Genomic DNA, 19,558 nt, shown 5'->3' with positions numbered 1-19,558 from the left:
CCAGGCAAAAATACTGGAGTGGGTTGCCATTTCCTCCTTCAGGGGATCTTCCCCACCCAGGGATTGAACCCAAATGTCCTGCATTGGCAGGTGGATTCTTTACCACTGCGCCCCCCCAGTTCTTAAGCAAATCGAGACTGAGTCCTTGCACTTTGAATACTTTATAGTACTAAGCTAAAGCTACCCGTCAGATATGCAGATGACACCACCCTTACAGCAGAAAGTGAAGAACTAAAGAGCCTCTTGATGAAAGTGAAAGAGGAGAGTGAAAAGTTGGCTTAAAGCTCAACATTCAGAAAACTAAAATCATGGCATCTGGTCCCATCACTTCATGGCAAATAGATGGGGAAACAGGGGAAACTGGCTGACTTTATTTTTCTGGGCTCCAAAATCACTGCAGATGGTGATTGCAGCCATGAAATTAAAAGATGCTTCCTCCTTGGAAGGAAAGTTATGACCAATCTAGATAGCATATTAAAAAGCAGAGATATTACTTTATCAACAAAGGTCTGTCTAGTCAAGGCTATGGTTTTTCCAGTGGTAATGTACAGATGTGAGAGTTGGACTATAGAGAGGGCTGAGCCCCGAAGAATTGCTGCTTTTGAACTGTGGTGTTGGAGAAGACTCTTGAGAGTCCCTGGGACAGAAAGAGATCCAACCAGTCCATCCTAAAGGAGATCAGTCCTGAATATTCATTGGAAGGATTGATGCTGAAACTGAAACTCTGATACTTTGGCCACCTGATTTGAAGAGCTGACTCATTTGAAAAGACCCTGATGCTGGGAAAGATTGAGGGCAGGAGGAGAAGGGGACAACAGAGGATGAGATGGTTAGATGGCATCACCGACTCAATGGACATGGGTTTGGGTGGACTCTGGGAGTTGGTGATGGACAGGGAGGCCTGGTGTGCTGAGGTTCATGGGTTCGCAAAGAGTCGGACACGACTGAGGGACTCAACTGACTGAAAGTTACCCGGGCTCCCTGGGTCCTGAGACCGATGGCCTCTGGGCAGAGAAAGCCTGTTATGGATGACCAATGGATGCCAGGGCTGCCCTATTGCTTGTGAAGGTTTTCCTTTAGAAGCTCTGACTCATCAGAATGGCCTATGAAAACATCTGTGACTTCTCCAGCCTCATCTCTTGTCACATCCTCCCCCCAACATCATCCTCCAGCAGTTCCCAAGAACTGCAGTTGCGCAGTTCCGTCTGCATTCATTAGCAGGTCTCTTGCCTCGGTGTTTTGTCTCCTGCTGTTCTCATTCTAAATTGCCTAGCCTTTCCCTTCTACTCAGCTCACCATTATTGTGGGCTTAAAATTTGTGTTTACAGCTAGATCTTGGAGTGATCCTGTTATCTAAACACTACAATCTGAATCTAATCTCCTGGTGAGTAACACACCCTCAGCCATAAATCAGTTACAAAATACCTTTGAATTTCTATTCCCTCCACAAAACATCCTTCAATCTATCATTAATATTATTTTTTGTTGTTGTTTTTTTTTATTTAAAAAAAATTTTTTTTCATTTATTTTTGTTAGTTGGAGGCTAATTACTTTACATATCATCAATATTATTTACAAATATTGTTCGTTTGTAACTTAACAACTGTTTTTCATTTTTTATTTTCTAAGTCTCATCTTAAAGGAATAAAAACCAAAAATTTTGAAAAAGATCAGGAGTGATTATTTATTACCCAGTAACTTAACTCTCACCTAATAGACAAGAGTGTGTATAAATTTGATGAAATTATCACACTGAGAGATAACAAGGGGGAGGGGGGAAGAGGAGGAATACAGCTCTTCTGGGAAAGAGGAAGTAGGGACATTTACTTACAAAAGGAAGGAGAAACTGGACGAGAAACCCTCAGGTTAAGAGGATTAAACTGCAGAGATTGAACACCGTGACTCTGCCTTTCTCTGAGCATTCCTTGAAATGGCATACTCAAATTACGGGAAGGTAAGTTTGGTTTTGATTTCATTCATTTCCCACAGATTCACTTTTTAAAGCTTTTCTAGAACTCACTTCTCTTTCTTTCTTGCCACAAGTCTTAATTTCTGGATGTGAGAAATTTCTGAGAATCTCCTCTTTGCAAGTGAATTATTTTCTTTCATGGGGTTGGGTGAAAGTAAAAGGGAGAAATTAAATATTTCTCTTTCTAGTTCTAAGTAAGATACTTTTTTCATAGAAAGACATGTTGTAGCTGAGCAAGATAAAATGGTAAAGAAATGGCCGGCTGCAGTGGAAAGAGCGAAAAGGGTAATATGCCTAAGGTCAGACAGTGAATTGACTAGTGGTTTCTTTCCTTCAGGGATAAGAAGCAACCCACTCCCAATGCCCTTGCTACAAAACAGGTTTCCTGACTTTGCTTGGGTAGTCATTAACTAGATGAGAATATAAATTGAGCAGGTTTCATTCACAGGAACCACTTGGAGAAGGGAATGGCCACCCACTCCAGTGTTCTAGCCTGGAGAATCCCATGGATGGAGGAGCCTGGTGGGCTAGAGTCCACGCGGTCGCATAGAGTCAGACACGACTGAGACACACAGACACACACGGAGACCACAGTGTGGGCTGAAGGACAGAATGGGCCAATATTAAGAATAGAATTCATGGGCAAGTCGTAGAGCTTTTACCTCTTGACTGGAATGATACTTCTCCCAATAATGCCAGTTTGTTTTTTAAAGCTGACCAGTGAAGTATGTCCCAGAGTACTTTGAAAAAGTGGTGTACAAATGCAAAATCCCTAGTTGCAAGTGAAGTGTGGACGCAAGGGGAAGTCTTTGAAAAGATTTAAACAGGGGGAGGGAAGCCTGGTGTGCTGCAGCCCGTGGGGTCGCACAGAGTCAGACGCAACCTGACGAGTGAACTAACAGAGGGAAAGGCGTGTCAAATGCAGGTGCGTCTAGCTGCTCAGAGAGTGAATCACAACTGAGCTGGAATGGAGTCTATTTGCCCTTGGATTGAGAGGAAAAGTTAAGAAACTTAAGCATATGTGACTCTGTGGCATCGATCATTTAATTTCCGAGCCTCAGTTACTTCTCTGCTGGCTCAGACGGTAAAGAATCTGTCTGCAATGCAGGAGATCCCGGTTCTGGGTGGGGAAGATCCCCCGAAGGAGGATCTTGCCTGGAGAATTTCCACGGACAGAGTCTATAGGGTCACAAGGAGGAGGATATGACTGAGCAACTAACTCTTTCAGTTGCCTAATTTGTAAAATAGGAAAACCAGTAAATTACTCTAAGTATGTTATAGGATTAAGTGAGAGCTATAGACAGCTCCTAGCACAGTGCATGCATACTGTACAAAACCCATAAATATAGCTCCTTTCCACCTATCCACTTTATCTTTCATTCATGAAATTGTTAAAAGAACACTGACTGTCCACTGCGTACCCTGTGATTGCTGTGGAGAGTGAGACAGATACACTTGCTTCCCTCAGGCCATGGGGCTTAAACAAGGTTGCTATGGCTGAAGGTCGGAAAGCTCAGGGGTCTTAAACTAGAAAGGAAGGCAGGGGCCCCGCGGTTCAAGAATTTACAGGCTGCATGAGGGAATTTTGTCTTTAATGGAAATATTTTATTTTTAAAAATTATTATTCTAATAATTAAATTATTATTTACTTTTAAAAATTGGAGCATAGTTGCTTGGCAATGTTGTGTTAGATTCTGCTGTACTATACGGTGAATCAGCTATGAAAAGCGAAAGTGTGAAAGTGTTAATCACTCAATCGCGTCCGACTCTTTGCGACCCCACGGACCTTAGCCCACCAGGCTCCTCTGTTCAGGGATTCTCCAGGAAAGAATATCAGAGTGGTTGTTTATATATAATCCCTCTGTGTTTGAGTCTTCCTCACAACTGAAGTATTTTAAATAAGCTTGAGAGCAGTCTGTAGAAAGGGGCAGAGATGGATTTTGGAATAACAAGATAATTGCTCCAGCCAGTGAGAGCTGATGCTTACTTGAATCACACAATAGAAGATGAGAAGGCAGAAACACTTTCCACACAGATTTAGGAGATAAAATGAAAATATGTTTTAGCTGATGAAGAGAAAGGCTATGAGGGAAATGGTTTCCCCAAACCCAAGATCTACGTTCTAATTTCTTCTTATTGGTCAGTTCAGTTGCTCATTCGTGTCCGACTCTTTGCGACGCCGTGGACTGCAGGACGCCAGGCTTCCCTGCCCATTAGCAACTCCTTGCCCATTAGCAATTCCTTACTCAACAGCTTACTCAGACTCACGTCATTGAGTTGGTGTAAATCTGCTTTTGCTCATTTCCTCATTGTTTTTCTTATCTAATAAAGGGTCTACTAGGGGCTTCTCTGGCGGCTCAGATGGTAAAGAATCTGCCTGCAATTCAGGAGCGGTTCAATCCCTGGGTTGGGAAGATCCCCTGGAGAAGGGAATGGCAACCTACTCTGGTATTCTGGCCTGGAGAATTCCATGGACTGTATAGTCCATGGGGTTGAAAGGAGTTGGAAATGCCTGAGTGACTTTCACTTTCACACTTCACAATAAAGGGTCTACGAATCAATGTCAAATTCAGGAAATCTCGGTCTTCCCATCCGACTGCTGGCTTCGCAGTCTCTTATCCATCAGTTGCGCCGTGAAGTTACACATCCTAGTTTACAGCATTAAATGAGAACAGTCACTGACACTTCCTTTTCCAGAATTTCTTTGAGGGGCCATTAGAAGAAGAAAATGTGATTCTTACATTGTATCCAGTTAATGAGGAAATTATTGAAGACCATCAAGTGGATCCAGGTGTTTCTTCAACTTCAGAAGTCAAAGAGGCACCGAATACAAATGATCAAGGTATGAAGACCACAGGGTTAGCTCCCAGGAAAAGTAGGTTCCCCTGACTTCTAGCTACGTGACACCCAGCTGAATTCTCACCTTGATAACCTGTGGGAAGAGATTTCTCAAACTCTCGTACTTCTCCTTCGCTAAGCACCCTTACTGTCTTACTTTGGAAAAGACAAAAAAAATAGTCATGTGGAGTGTTTTGAATAGAGCATGATCTTATGTGGCAAGTAGATGTGAGCTCAAATTCCCAACCGACGAAGCTCAGTCTTCTTTTCATTTTGGTGAATATGCTTTTTACATACCTCTTATGAAGACCAAATCATTTTTTTCTGAGTTTTTTTGTTATACATAATTGACACAGAAAACATTGTATAATTTTAAGGTATATAATGTGATGATTGATGTATGTGTCTATTGCAAAATGATGACCAAATAAGATTATGAACAATAATAAGAAATTAAGAAATGATGACAAAATAAGAACACATTCATCATCTCACAGTTAACTCCCTTCACCATGGTGAGAACATTTTAAGATTTACTCTCTTAATTTTTCAGAATACATTATAGCATTAACTATAGTTACCTTGATATGCATTAGATCCCTAGAACTTACTCATCTTATAACTGAAAATTTGTACTCTTTGATCCAGGGAAACTCCCCATTTCCCTTGCCCCCAGTTCCTGGCAACCACCAATATACTCTCTGTGCGTGAATTCAGCTTTTTAGATTCCACATATAAGATCAGATGGTATTTGGGAGGCTAAATCACTTTGAAAACATCTAGTGTTTTGCTTGGTGAGTAATTACTGATGAAATATCTAGTAGACTCTTCGTATCTGTTCTTGGGGCTTCGTATAGAGGCATCAAAGAAGTATTTTTAGAATGATCTTATTTGGCAGGGGCAAATAACGAGGGCTTCAAGATAGAGCAGATAGTGACAAGTTAAAGCTAGCCAAAGCGATGTGAGACAGGGTAACATTTCTCTGTTGGGGAAAATGAGGCAGGTGGACAGAAAGGAGGACTGTTGTGGGACGGTGTGGTTTTAATGATTTCTACAAGGACAGATAGTTTGTGGACCCACATCCAGATGTTTTGGAGAGCAATCCAATGTAATGTTCTATTCAGGAGGTTGGTGATGGCTGTAAAAAGTAGTTTACTGAAAGTAGTATAAAAAGTTTATAATTTCAAAATGTGGGTTTGAGTCCTAGGTCTGCCATTTTCATGATGGTGTGATCTTGGTTAAGTCCTTGAATTCTTTAATCTATTACCTTATTTGTAAGATGAGGACAAAATACTGGATACGTATATGTGCAAATTGAGTTGTGGGGAGTGAGAACTTTGCAAAACTAGAAAGAATTTTACAAATAGATTAATGTATTACTATTTTGGTCCCCTTCTTTCCTCAGTTCCTATTCCTCAAATAAATGAGCTTGAGGAAGATTGTCCAAGCTCCAGCTTTAGAAGATCAGTTTGCCCCTTGCCGACCACATTGCCTCCAATTAACGATGTGAGTCGGGACACTCTGCGGTACTGGTGCCAACAGCTTAAGCTGAGTACCGACGGCCAGGTGAGTGCACTGGTGGGAATCTCTGGTGCTCGGAACAAGCATGGGAGCGCTGCCAGCTTTTAATTTTTATGAGAAGTGAAGTTGCTAAGTCATGTGCGACTCTGTGATCCCATGGGCTGTAGCCTACCAGGCTCCTCCATCTGTGGAATTCTCCAGGCAAAAGTACTGGAGTTGGTTGCCATTTCCTTCTCCAGGGGATTTTCCTGACCTGGGGATCAAACCTAGGTCTCCCGCATTGCAGGCAGACGCTTTATCCTCTGAGCCACCAGGGAAGGCCTTTAATTTTTATTTCCCTTCTTAATTTCCTTAGAAAATAGAAGTTTATCGGAGACTCCAGGAACATGCTTATCCTGAAAAAGATCAGGTGAGTGAGGAATGTGGTGATGTAAGTGCTGTAAATTTCCCCTCTTCTCCACCATCTCTATACCTTGTACCTTGAAGGCAAGGTTTCTCATTCAAGACAATTGGCATGTGGGGCCAATTAGTTTCTTTTTCTCCTGAGGGTGGGTTGTCCTGTGCATTTTATTTATTTATTTATTTGTCCTGTGCATTTTAGGATGTTTAGTAGGCTAAATATCCCTGGATTCTACCCACAACGTGTCAGTGGCCTCCCTCCTCCTACACACAGTTTAGCAAACAAAATGTCTCCCAGCTGAGAATCAGTAGTCTGAGGGAACTGACATTCCTAAACCATTTCTACACTGACACACACAGGTCATGCATGAAGGCCAATGCATGGAGAATGGTAAAATCGGCACTTATTGTGAATTCCATTTGCAGTACATTCCTAAATCATCACGGGAGGCCCGAATGCACTCGTGTTCAAGGAAACACAACGTGGTGACCAAAGGAGGAAGTGTACAGAAAAGGAAGATGAGGAAGGGTGAGGAACAGACTAGCGTGGTTGAGGTGGTGACTTCAGCTCAGGCGGCCATGCTGGCAGCGTGGTCAAGAATTGCTGCAAGGGCTGTTCAACCAAAGGCTGTGAATTCACGTGCCCTTCGTACCTCTGAATCCTTTCTGCCACAAGCCTCAGGTAAGATCAACCTTAAAGAGTGGTTACCACGCCAGAGAAAGAAGGCAGTCTTTTTTAAAAAAAAATTGCTTTATTTTATTTTTTGGTTTCACTACATGGCATGTGGGATCTTAGTTCCCCCCACCCGGGGATTGAACCTATGCCCCCTGCATTGAAAGTGTCAAGTCTTAACCACTGGACCTCCAGGGAAGTCCCAGAAGACACACTTTTTTAGTCCAATACTAATGGTAGTTAAAGTGAGAGTTAAAATATCTGCTGATGCAATGTTAGCTTCACAGAGGGCTTAGCTTTTGATTGATAGTCAAGTTTTGCCTGAATGGCTCTGAGTCAGGTGACTGAGTTGGGGATATTTTCTCACCACTAAACAGAAGGTGGGAAGAAAGCATAATCTGATAACGAGGCCAGCCATGGCCAGAGATCTTCCCCTTTCTCTCAGAGAAACCCAAGGTTTCTCAGTGTAAACCCTAATATCCTGATTTATAAAACTGAAGATATCAACTCTTCAACTTCATAGAATGACTGTGAGGCTTATGAGATACAACTTGGCTTATTAAAAGTAGGCAACAAGTAATTGAATATGTGGGGCCCCTGTCCTCTTGAGAAATCTTGAGTGAGCATAACTGGGCTTCATCTTTCTTCAGTTCCTGCTCCTCCTTCTGTTTTCATTTCCAGGACAACCTCCCTCAGGTCAGTACACAGTCACTGTCTTCTGTGGCTTGAATTCTTTTCCTCCCTCCACCCCATTTCCAGAGGCGTCTGAAGCCTGTTATTCAGGACTGACTTGTGTGGCATTGTTCGCCACACAAAGACCCAGATGGAAAAAGAGAACAGATTGGGAGCTAAAACGGGTCTGCTGGCTGCCCCCCACCCCCAGGCTGTACTTCCTTCTGTGAGGAGAAACGAGCGCCTTTTACTAGTGTTCAAAAGCAGTATCCAGCCACAAAGCTGTCTCGGAGACCTGCTTCCCCGACGAGAACACCTCTTTCTAATTTTCATTAATGTGCCATATGAGCAAGTGGCACCCAGACTTACCCTTTCAGCTCCTCTTCATCCAGTTTATCAAGGTGCTTCATGCAGTTATCAAGCACCTACTGGGATACAGGGAAGTGCCTAGCCACCATGTATATTGTGCCGTAGCATCTTTACTCTTTTTAAATTTATTTCTTTAAAATTTATTTTATTGAAGTCATAGTTGATTTACAAAATTGTGTTAATTTATAATGTATAGCAAATGATCCAGTTACATATACTCATACATGCTTCTGCATATTCTTTTCCATTATGACATCACAGGATATTGAATATACTTCCTTGTACTATACAGCAGGACCTTATTGTTTATCCATTCTATATATAATAGCTTGCATCTGCTAATCTCAAACTTCCCATCCATCCCTCCCACACCCCTCCCCCTTGGCAACCACAAGTCTTCATTCTCTACATCTGAGTCTGTTCCACTTTGTAGATAAGTTCATTTGTGTCCATATTTTAGATTCCACATGTAAGTGGTATCATATGGTGTTTGTCTTTCTCTTTCTGACTCACTTAGTATGATAATCTCCAGGCCCATCCATGTTGCTGCAAATGGCATTGTTTCATTCTTTTTTATGGCTGAGTAATATTCCACTGGGGCTTCCCAGATGGTGCAGTGGTAAAGAATCCACCTGCCAATGCAGAAGACTTGGGTTTGATCCCTGGGTCGCAAAGATCCCCCGAAGGAAATGGCAACCTGTTCCGGTATTCTTGCCTGGGAAATTCTTGCCTGGTGGGCTACAGTTCATGGGGTTGCAGAGTTGGACATGACTGAGTGAGTGAGCACAATATTCCATTCCATTCCATTCCATCTTCTTTATCCATTCGTTGATGGACATTTAGATTTTTTCCCCCATGATTTGGCTATTGTAAATAGTGCTGCTATGAATACTGGGGTGCATGTATATTTTTGAATTACAGTTTTGTCTGAATATATGCCCAGGAGATGGATTGCTGGATTTTATGGAAATTTCTACCTTTATGGTGTCATGTCTTATATTGAAGTCTTTAAGCCATTTTGCATTAGTTTTTGTATGTGGCATAAGGATGTATTCCAACTTGATTGATTTACATGCAGCTGTAACTTTCCCAACACCATTTCCTGAAGAGACTGTCTTTTCTCCATTATACACTCTTGCCTCCTTTGTCAAAGATTAGTTGAGCCAAGTGTGTGGGTTCACTTCTTGGCTCTCTTTTCCATTCCATTGGCTCAGATGTCTGTTTTTGTGCCAGTACCATGCTGTTTTCATTAATGTACCTTGTAGTGTTATCTGAAGTCTGAGAAGGTTATGCTTCTACTTTGCTCTTTTCCCTCAGCATTGTTTGGTAATTCAGGCTCTTATGGTTCCATATCAATTTTAGGGTTACTTGTTCTAGTTTTGTGAAAAATCTCATAGGTAATTTGATAGGGATCACATTAAGTCTGTAGATTGCTTTGGGTGGTATAGCCATTTAAACAATATTAGTTCTACTATCCAAGAGCATGGTAATCTCTACTCTTTTATAGTGTGGGGAGCTTTTATAGCTACTTAAGCCTACATTGATTGATCCTTTCTCTAAATTTCAGACACTGGATATCTACTCCCAGTAGATGGGATTTCCTCTGTTGTCTCTCAAATATCCCATCTCCCCAATTAGATTGTTCCTCTGACTTTTAAACAAAGATCTTTCTGCCTGTTTTCTACGGTTGAGGTAGTACAATGTAGTGGCCAGGAAAATGGACCGTGCATCTAGAATACCTATATCCTTGTTTTGGTTCTGGGAAAATTATGTTCTTTTCACACTGTAAGCTTCATTTACCTCACCTGTAAATTAAAGCAAATACTAATAATGTCTTAAGAATAAATATATTAATACGTGTGAATTGCTTAGCAAAATCCTAGACACAAAGCAAGTTTTCCTGAAAGTCGATTGCTGGTGCCCTGTGTGCTGTGCAGTTTGTGAATCAGATTATGGTGCCTTTGGTCTACATTCTTTATGCTTATTCAGTTGATTCATCAACAGGACATAAGAGTGAAATTAAGAGAGACTCACTGAGGGGTTGAATTGGGATGCTGTTATCTGATCTTAGCCGTTTACATTTGCTTGTTTTTCCCTGTCTAGGTGTCCGGTGGTGTGTGGTCCATGGCAGACCGCTCTTGGCAGACACAGAGGGTTGGGTTCGCCTGCAGTTCCAAGCAGGTCAGGCCTGGGTGCCCGATACCCCCAGGAGGATGACCTCTCTCTTCATGTTACCTGCCTGCATTTTCGCACCCCCAGACCTGGAAGATAACCTGTTATGCCCTGAATGTGCTAAGAGGTACCCCTTAAGTATATATATTTTTTTCTTTTTTATTTATTTTTATTAGTTGGAGGCTAATTACTTTACAATATTGTAGTGGACTTTGCCATACATTGACATGAATCAGCCATGGATTTACATGTGTTCCCCATCCCGATCCCCCCTCCTGCCTCCCTCACCATCCGATCGCTCTGGGTCTTCCTAGTTCACCAGCCCTGGGCACTTGTCTCATGCATCCAACCTGGGCTGGTGATCTGTTTCACCCTTGATAGTATACTTGTTTCAATGCTGTTCTCTCAGAACATTCCCACCCTCGCCTTCTCCCACAGAGTCCCAAAGTAAGTATATTTTTAAGTATGGCTAGATGGCTAGATGGGTTTCTGAATAATTTGGTGGGAGAAGGCAGAGGGGAAGCATGCTGTTTCATTAATTTGTCATACAGATCAGAATCCATATGCCATATGTCCAGAAAGCCATATAGAATTCACCTGCAATGCAGGAGACCCTGATTTGATTCCTGGGTTGGGAAGATCTGCTAGAGAAGGGATAGGCTACCAACTCCAGTATTCTGGCCTGGAGAATTCCATGGACTGTGTAGTCCATGGGGTCACAAAGAGTTGTACATGACTGAGCGACTTTCGCTTTCAGGGAAATAGGAAGCAAAAATAATTTAGTGGTAGATTAGAACTCAGATAAATACGGCTTCTTCTTAGCAACCTTAACAAAGCATCTGACAAGTTGGACCTTAACTGTCTCAATTTTAGAGAGATCTATTCCTTTTGTTGTTATTGATTTTTGGTTGTGCTGGATCTTCTTTGCTGCATATCGGCTTTCTCTAGTTGCATTGAGCAGGGGCTACCCTTCATTGCAGTGCACGGCCTTCTTGTTGTGGTGGCTTCTCTTGTGGGACATAGGCTCTAGGCACAGGCTTCAATAGTTGTGGTGCATGGGCTTAGCTGCATCTCGATATGTGGAATCTTCCCAGACCAGGGATTGAAACCTCGTCCCCTGCATTAGCAGTTGGATTCTTATCCACTCTACCACCACAGAAGTCTGAGAGATCTGTTTTAAGAAAGAAAAAATTAGAGTTCTTACCATATGTCAGATACTTAGCTGGGGATACAAAAATTAATAAGACAAAACCCATTTAGCATGCCGGGATGAAAATGACTAAGAGATGCTATGAAAATATATGGGTAGTACTTATATTGGAGTGACTTAGGGAAATTTTAGAAGGGATTACATGTACTGAGGAAGAGCTCACCAGTTAGAAATTAACAATTTGGGCATTTTGGTAGTGAAAACAGCCCATACCAATACCTGAAAGTGGAAGAATATGACCTACTTACGGACTGCAAATAGGCCAATAAATTGAAGCTTATTGATGAGTAAGTCTATAAAGGGAAGGAGCAGACTACTGGTTTTATATCTATATTAAAGGTCTCTTATATTATCCTGCAGGTCATAGTCTCCCAGTCACTTTTGGGACATAAGACTTCTTTGAGAAAATAATGATAGTGACATACCCTCCATCCAAGAAAATACACATTAGGAATACACACAAGCAGTGCCTTAGGTTTTATGTAGACACATAATTCCCAATGGTCATCCATAAGTACAAAATCCAGCTTACAGTGATAGAATTGGCTGGAGGTGATTCAAGATTGGTGTGAAGGGAAATTATAGTATTTTTTTTTTTTTTGGATGGTAGACTGAAATCTTGCAACAGAGACTAGATTGGAAGGTAAGAGATTATTGTAATAATTCTGGGAAGATGTAATTTATGACCTTGACAAAGAATTTAAAGAGAAATGTAAGCGTTGCAGGAGTGTAGAGAAACAGATGCCATCTTATTAGAGGATAGGTATTAATAGAAGTTCCTCTGAGCCACCAGGGAAGTCCATTAATAGAAGTTCAATTCGATGGCCAAAAATTACATGTGGTACATGCTTGACATGTGTCCAGTGTTCAGAAAGTATGGGTTAGAGAGAAACATCTTTGGGAATTAGAAGGGACTGCAGAATAATCTCGAAGGCAATGGCACCCCACTCCAGTACTCTTGCCTGGAAAATCCCATGGACGGAGGAGCCTGGTGGGCTGCAGTCCATGGGGTCACTAAGAGTCGGACACGACTGAGCAACTTCACTTTCATTTTTCACTTTCATGCATTGGAAAAGGAAATGGCAACCCACTCCAGTGTTCTTGCCTGGAGAATCCCAGGGACGGGGTAGCCTGGTGGGCTGCCATCTATGGGGTCGCACAGAGTCAGACACGACTGAAGCAACTTAGCAGCAGCAGCAGAAGAAGAATCTTAAAGAGAATCAGCTTATTGATGACAAGTGAGCAATGAAGACTGAAAAAGTGCAGCTACAGGTTGGGAGATAAGTGAGAAAGCCAAGGGTAGAGAGTTTCAGAAGGAAATGGTTGGCAGTAAGATAGCGATGCAGTGCTGTTGCGAATGTCAATTTGGGATGCTACTGGTGGTCTTTTTCAGAGCAGGTTGAGAGGGTCAGGTGATAGTTACAGGAGAGCATGTGAAGAACTAGGAACAGTCATACTGATGACCTCTACTACTTGAACTGAGCAAGAGGAGATAGCAGGTGAGGCAATAATACCAAGGGAGCTTGCTTGTGTCTTTCCCTCCTTCCTTCCTTCTTCTTTTTTGTTTTTAAAGGGCATACCAAGAGCTTTGTGGACAGAGAGGGCATTTGGAGAGAAGCTGTGAGGAGGAAAGGGAGGGTATAAAGATAAAGGTGGCAGCACCAACTGTAGTGTACAGAATAGGAGCCCTGATATTAAGCGGACAATCTTTCTTTTGTTTGCCACATAAAATCTTGTTACTTTTTAAAAATCTTTTTAATTTTAAAATCTTTTAGGTGGTAGGGCAAACTACTCAGACTCCAGAAGTGTATTCCTTATCGATCATTTTCAAGGATTTGGTATGGGATAATCTATCTTATTCTAAACATTTTTTCAAAATTCTTTTCTGATTTGCTTTATAGGAATAAGAAGATTATGAAAAGGTTAATCGCAATGGGGAGGAGGAAGAAAGCTGGTTTGGATACACCAACATCATTGCTTTCAAACGGGCCATGTCTTAAGACAGACTAAGTGATCACCAGAGGGGAAGGAATGGGAGGTGGGGAAGTGGGTGAAGGGGTGATTTTATGGTAATCATGGTAACTAGATTTTTGTAGTGTCAAATATCGAATTACTGTGTCGCATATCTGTGGTGGGTGTGTGCATGTGTGTGCTCAATAGCTCAGTCCTTCAGTTGTGCTCGATTCTTCGGGACCTCACAGAAGTCTGCCAGGCTTTGCTGTCCATGGAATTTTCCAGGTGAGAATGCTGGTGGAGGACTTGCCATTTCCTTCTCCAAGGGAAACTTCCTGACCCAGGGATCAAACCTGCATCTCCTGCATTGGCAGGAGGATTCTTCACCACTGTGCCATCTGGGAAGCCCTGTACCTCTCTAACGTAATGTTTTATATGATTTTACCTCAGTTTTTAAAAAGTTAGAATCCACCACTGAAGTCATCTGGTCTTGGACTTTTGCTTGATGAGAAGATTTTGATTACTGATTCAATCTCCTTACTAGTAATCAGGGGGAAAAGGATAAATGGTGGAGAGCCCACAGTTAAAGTCATTCACATCTGGATGACTACTATTCTCTGTTCTCACCGTCCTCAGCGTGGCCTGATGCCTTAACTACGATGGGAATGTCTGTATTCTGTACTTAAGGTTTACCTGAAAGTTATTGTTACTAGCTATGTGTTGATAGAATGTAATTTGGTTTTGTTTTAGTTAATACATTTTTTTTTAGCAGTTTTTGACTTAATGCTGAATACTCCATTGTCTGGATGTACCATGATATATCCATTCATATCTTGAAGGCCACCTTGGTTACTTCCAAGTTTTGGCAATTATGAATAAAGCTGCTATATACATTTGTGTGCAGGTTTTTGTGTGAACACACAGTTTTCAACTCATTTGGGTAAATACCAAGGAGTGTTATTTCTGAATCTTATAAATGTATGTTTAGTTCTGTAAGAAGCTGCCAAACTGTCTTCCCGAAGTGGCTCTCCTGTTTTGTATTCCCACCAGCAGTGAATGAGACTTCTTCTGCTCCACATCCTCACTAGCGTTTGGGGATGTTTGTTAGTGCTTTGGATCTTGGCCATTAAAGGTGTGCAGTAGTGCCTAATTTGCAATTCCCTAGTGATATATGATATATGATTAGGACATCTTTTCATGTATTTTGTTAGATCAACTAAGAATAAGAAAATAAAAGATTTTTAGCTTCTTTTATTTCTTCTCTAGAAATCTTTCTTTCTTTGGAGTTGAGTTTCTGACCTATATCACATTTTTTTCTAGAGCTTTTTAAAAAAAATAATCCAGCTCTATTAAGCCAGACATTAATTTGCAAGAGGTTTGTCAAACAATGTAACTCTTCTGGCTAAATTTATTTTAGAGAAATATATTATGTTTCATAAAGATATTTAAGTAACAGGTTTATTGTTACTTTTAATAAACAAATATTTTAGAAAAATTTGTTTTAATGTCTCATCTGGCAGTTAGTGATAGACAAGCAAAATCTCAATAATTCTCAATTTTTAAGTGTGCAAAAGCTATAAGACCAAACTGGTGAGAATCATTGAACTAGTTCAACCCTCTCTTGTTCCCTCGATTTTTAGAGGCTTGGAGTGAGAAGAAGTCCAGGGAGGTTGTGGCTCTGGTCCTGACAGTCTTAGTTGGTGTAAACCTTTGAAAACAGTTGTGTCTGGAACACCTTCTCGCCAGTGTATTCAGTGTCTCTCTTCATTGGATCCTTATCTGGTTTTAAACATCTATGAGGTTTTTTGTTTTCTTTTTAAAGCCCTGTCTCTATACATGTTCCTCCCTCCACATTACAACTGCTAGGTCCTTGTACCAGACATTGTTCACACTCACATTCTTACTTCCTCATCTTCCACTCACTAATTCAATATATATTTATTGCAAGCCAACTACGTACTGTGTATAGTTCTACATGCTGATAACTCAGCAATGAGTTAAACAAAACCCTTATTCTTTTAAATCTTAGAGTCTAGGGATTATATAGGTGTCCAGAAAATATTACCCAGAACTGATAAATAGGCAGTAAAGGATTATTCTTTATGCCCAATGAAAGGAGTATCTTTCATTGCAATGCTGGGGTATGCATGTGTGCAAACTCAGTCATGTCCTACTCTTTGTGACCCATGGATTGTAGCATGCCAGGCTCCTCTGTCCATGGAATTTTCCAGGCAAGAATACTCAAGTGGTTTGCCATTTTCTTCTTCACCTGGGGTGTATCTTTGACCTTATGTTGAATAAGCTGTCTTAGAACTTTGTAGGAGTAGAGGCCAACTTGGCAGAAAACTGATAGAAATAATTCTTGTCTGAGAGCAACATAAATAATTCCTATCCCTAGTAATACAAATGGATTTTGTTAGTAGAGGTAGCGTTATTTCCATCTGGTAGTAGAAATAGCTGCTGACATTACAGTTTATTGCTTAATAGGATATTAGTGTTTTTGCAACTATTAGCAAATTTATTTCAGCTTCCCTTTGGCTGATAATCTAAATCTTTGATACAAATTCTCATTTGAACAAGTCTTATGTACCATATTACTGGTTCCCTCATTATTTAAGATAATAATGGATGAATAGTTTATTATGATGAGTACACTCTTTGTCATGTGTTTATTTTATACTTTTTTGAGACATTTGTTTTCAACCTTTTGAAAATTACTTAGACTATAAGAAAATAAAATACCTATCAGGTGGTAAGAAGTCAAAAGAATAAAAGCAGGGTAAGATCACAGCTCCTAACTGCTGGCATAGTAGGTACTGTTTTATTTATAGATGGGGTCAGTAAGTCAACAAGTCCTGCACTTCTCTCTCTCAACTGTATGTGGAATCCATCCTCCTCTCTCCTTTTTCACTGCCACCGCAGTAACCCAGACCACTGTCTTTTCTCATCTGACCTCCCCACCTTACTCCTACCTACTCCAACTATCGCCTATCAGATGATCATTCTTATAAACAATTATCTGATCATGTTCCTCTTTTCCATTGGCTCCCTATGTGGAGTCGTTTGGGGAGGTCTAAACCTTACACAATTCGAGAGTTCCTCTTTGAGAAAAATACTGCAAAACTTAGGTACCGAGCCTTGAAAGTAGCGCAAATGATAGGTTCTGAAACTTCAGGTTCATTTAGCTTCATTATAAATCCGCCTCTGCCTACAAGTCTAGCCCCGCTTTTTTTCTACCTTTCTCCGTCAATTTCTGCCCAGAAGGCTCTTCCCATTCCTCTTTGCCTAGATAACTCTTTCAGTACTCAGCTTCCGATCCTCCCTGAAACCCCAGTTGGATTAGGGACCTCTATAGAGTCTCCCAAGCCCCAAGCATCCCCTCAGAGCTCGCTTTCTGGCAGACGTTGCTCTTTCAGCACCTTCAAAAGGCCCCTGGCTGGGCGGGGCTTGCTGCTGAAATGTGTCAGTGGGCGGGGCCCCGGCAGAGAGCGCGCCGGGGTCCGCTCTCTCTTTGGTCCGGAGGCGTGAGCCACCTTACCGGAACCCGCGCGTCTCGCATTGCGGCTCCGGCCGGAATTAACCCGGAAGCACACGCAGACGGGGCCGCACAGGTTCCTGGGTTGCGCGGCAGCTAGTGGCCTTCGAGACGGGGAAAGAGCGACGTCAGGACTTGGCAAGGTCCAGTGATGGCAGCCTCTTGCCACCACCCTTCGGAAAACTTTTTTCAGCCTTTCCATTCTTTCCGCACCCTCCTCTGAAAATTTTCTGACTGTTCTTTGGAGACAGATCTACTGGTGACCAAGTCCCTCCGTTTTTGTCTGAGAAAGTACTTCCCCTTCACTTTTGAAGGATAATTTTGCCAAACACAAAATTCTATTTTTTTTAAAAGTACTTTAAATATCACTTCACTCTTTTTCTTACTTGCATATTTCCTGAAGAGAAGTCATGTTGTTGTCCAGTTGGTAAGTCGTGGCCCGCTCTTTGTAACCCCATGGACTGAATCCTGCCAGGCTTCCCTGCCCTTCACTATGTCCAGGAGTTTGCTCAAATTCATGTCCATTGAGTCCATGATGCTATCTAACCATCTCATCCTCTGCTGTCCTCGTCTCCTTTTGCCTTCAACCTTTCCCAGCATCAGGGTTTTCTCCAATGAGTTGGCTCTTCAAATCAGGTTGCCAAAGAAAGTATCCTGGCGTCAGGTTTTGCATGAATTCTTCCAATGAATAGTCAGAGTTGATTTCCTTTAGGATTGACTGGTTTGATCGCCTTCCAGTCCAAGGGACTCGCAAGAGTTTTTTCCAGCACCACAATTTGAAAGCATCAATTATGCGCTCAGCCCAACCTTCTTTATGGTCCAACTCTCGCATCCTACATAACTACTGGAAAAACCATAGCTTTGTCTGTACAGACCTTTGTCTGCAAATGATCTCTTTGCTTTTGTTTTTCCTGTAGTCATTTATGGGGCAAGCCCCTTTGCCAGGACAAGGCTGTGATACATTAAGGGGAGAGAAATCATAGATTTCCCCTTTCTTCTCCAGACCTTCATTATGAAACTGTATATGAAACAGTGAATAGTATGTTCCTAATTATCTCCCTTTCCATCCCTGATAGCTCAGTTGGTAAAGAATCCTCCTGCAATGCAGGAGACACCGGTTTGATTCCTGGGCTGGGAAGATCTACTGGAGAAGGGATGGGCTACCCACTCCAGTATCCTTGGGCTTCCCTTGTGACTCAGCTGGTAGTGAATCTGCCTGCAATGCGGGGGACCTGGGTTCAATCCCTGGGTTTGGAAGATCCCCTGGAGAAGGGAAAGGCTACCCATTCCAGTATTCTGGCCTGGAGAATGCCATGGACTGTATTGTCCATGGGGTCACAAAGAGTTGGACGACTGATCGGATTTCACTTCACTTAATTATGAAAACATTAGAATACATAGAATTGAAAAAGCAATTTGGTGAATACCTATATTCCCTCCGCCTAAATTTAATGTGTTAATATTTTTCTATATTTTGTATGTATTATTTTAGCATATACAAATTTTTACTAAATTATTAAACATTGTAGAAATCATGATATTTTACCAAGAAAGTCTGCATGTAGTTCTTTCTTTTCTTTTTTTTTATATGGAACGCTTCACAAATTTGCGTGTCATCCTTGCGCAGGGGCCATGCTAATCTTCTCTGTATCGTTCCAATTTTAGTATATGTGCTGCGGAAGCGAGCACTGCATGTAGTTCTTAAGAAAAAGATAGTCGTTAAATGAGCATAATACCATTATCATCCTGACGAAAATAATACACATCCATAATATCTAGTAACCAGAGTATTTCATTTTGACATTTGTTCAAAATGTTTCTAGGCAAAATCCAGCCAATGTTTACACATTATATTGTTATTAAATCTTTTTTCAGAATCAATTTCTCCATTATTTTCATTATATTCTTTTGGGGTGGGGGGGCCTCACTATGTGACTTGCAGAATCTTTGTTCCCCTACCAGGGATTGAACTGCTCTGGAGCAGTGAAAATGTGGGGTCCCAACCACTGTATTGCCAGTAAATTCCCAATTACAGTGTTTTTTGAAGAGTCTAGTCAGCTGTTTTGCAGAAGGACCTACTTTATTTTTTTAAAGTATAGTTGGTGTATAATATTTCAGGTATGCAGCAAAGTGGTTCAGTTATAGGTATACAGATTTGTTGTTGTTTAGTTGCTAAGTCATGTCCAACTCTTTTGTGACCCCAGAGACTAGAGCCCACCAGGCTCCTCTTTCCATGGGATTTCCCAG

At 41.5% G+C, this 19,558-nt stretch overlaps 1 protein-coding gene and 1 non-coding gene across 2 annotated transcripts; one reads left to right on the top strand and one right to left on the bottom strand.

Moving 5' to 3' along the window:
• Positions 1-1,858: 1,858 nt before the first annotated feature.
• Positions 1,859-14,003, top strand: DPPA2 (developmental pluripotency associated 2). Its single transcript, XM_043449009.1, has 7 exons — positions 1,859-1,954; positions 4,667-4,811; positions 6,213-6,373; positions 6,684-6,737; positions 7,154-7,409; positions 10,545-10,740; positions 13,725-14,003. Exons 1-7 carry the CDS (start codon positions 1,931-1,933, stop codon positions 13,831-13,833), a joined length of 945 nt encoding a protein of 314 aa, XP_043304944.1. The 5' UTR covers positions 1,859-1,930; the 3' UTR covers positions 13,834-14,003.
• A 4,890-nt stretch (positions 14,004-18,893) lies between these two features.
• Positions 18,894-19,000, bottom strand: LOC122429010. The gene has a single exon (XR_006265881.1). It is a non-coding gene; the product is annotated as a U6 spliceosomal RNA (small nuclear RNA).
• Positions 19,001-19,558: the final 558 nt, after the last annotated feature.

The sequence above is a fragment of the Cervus canadensis genome, chromosome 27 (genome assembly GCF_019320065.1).
Source record: "Cervus canadensis isolate Bull #8, Minnesota chromosome 27, ASM1932006v1, whole genome shotgun sequence".
Classification (NCBI taxonomy): domain Eukaryota; kingdom Metazoa; phylum Chordata; class Mammalia; order Artiodactyla; family Cervidae; genus Cervus; species Cervus canadensis.
The sequence above is the reverse complement of the archived record's forward strand: the minus strand, read 5'-3'. Positions and strand labels throughout refer to the sequence as shown.

What these genes read in the sequence shown, in the direction of transcription:
- DPPA2 (XM_043449009.1), top strand. Translation starts at nt 1,931, where the DNA reads ATGGCATACTCAAATTACGGGAAG. An exon ending in ACCGAATACAAATGATCAAG is followed by an intron (nt 4,812 to 6,212) that starts GTATGAAGACCA and finishes TTCTTTCCTCAG; the next exon opens with TTCCTATTCCTCAAATAAAT. An exon ending in CTTATCCTGAAAAAGATCAG is followed by an intron (nt 6,738 to 7,153) that starts GTGAGTGAGGAA and finishes TTCCATTTGCAG; the next exon opens with TACATTCCTAAATCATCACG.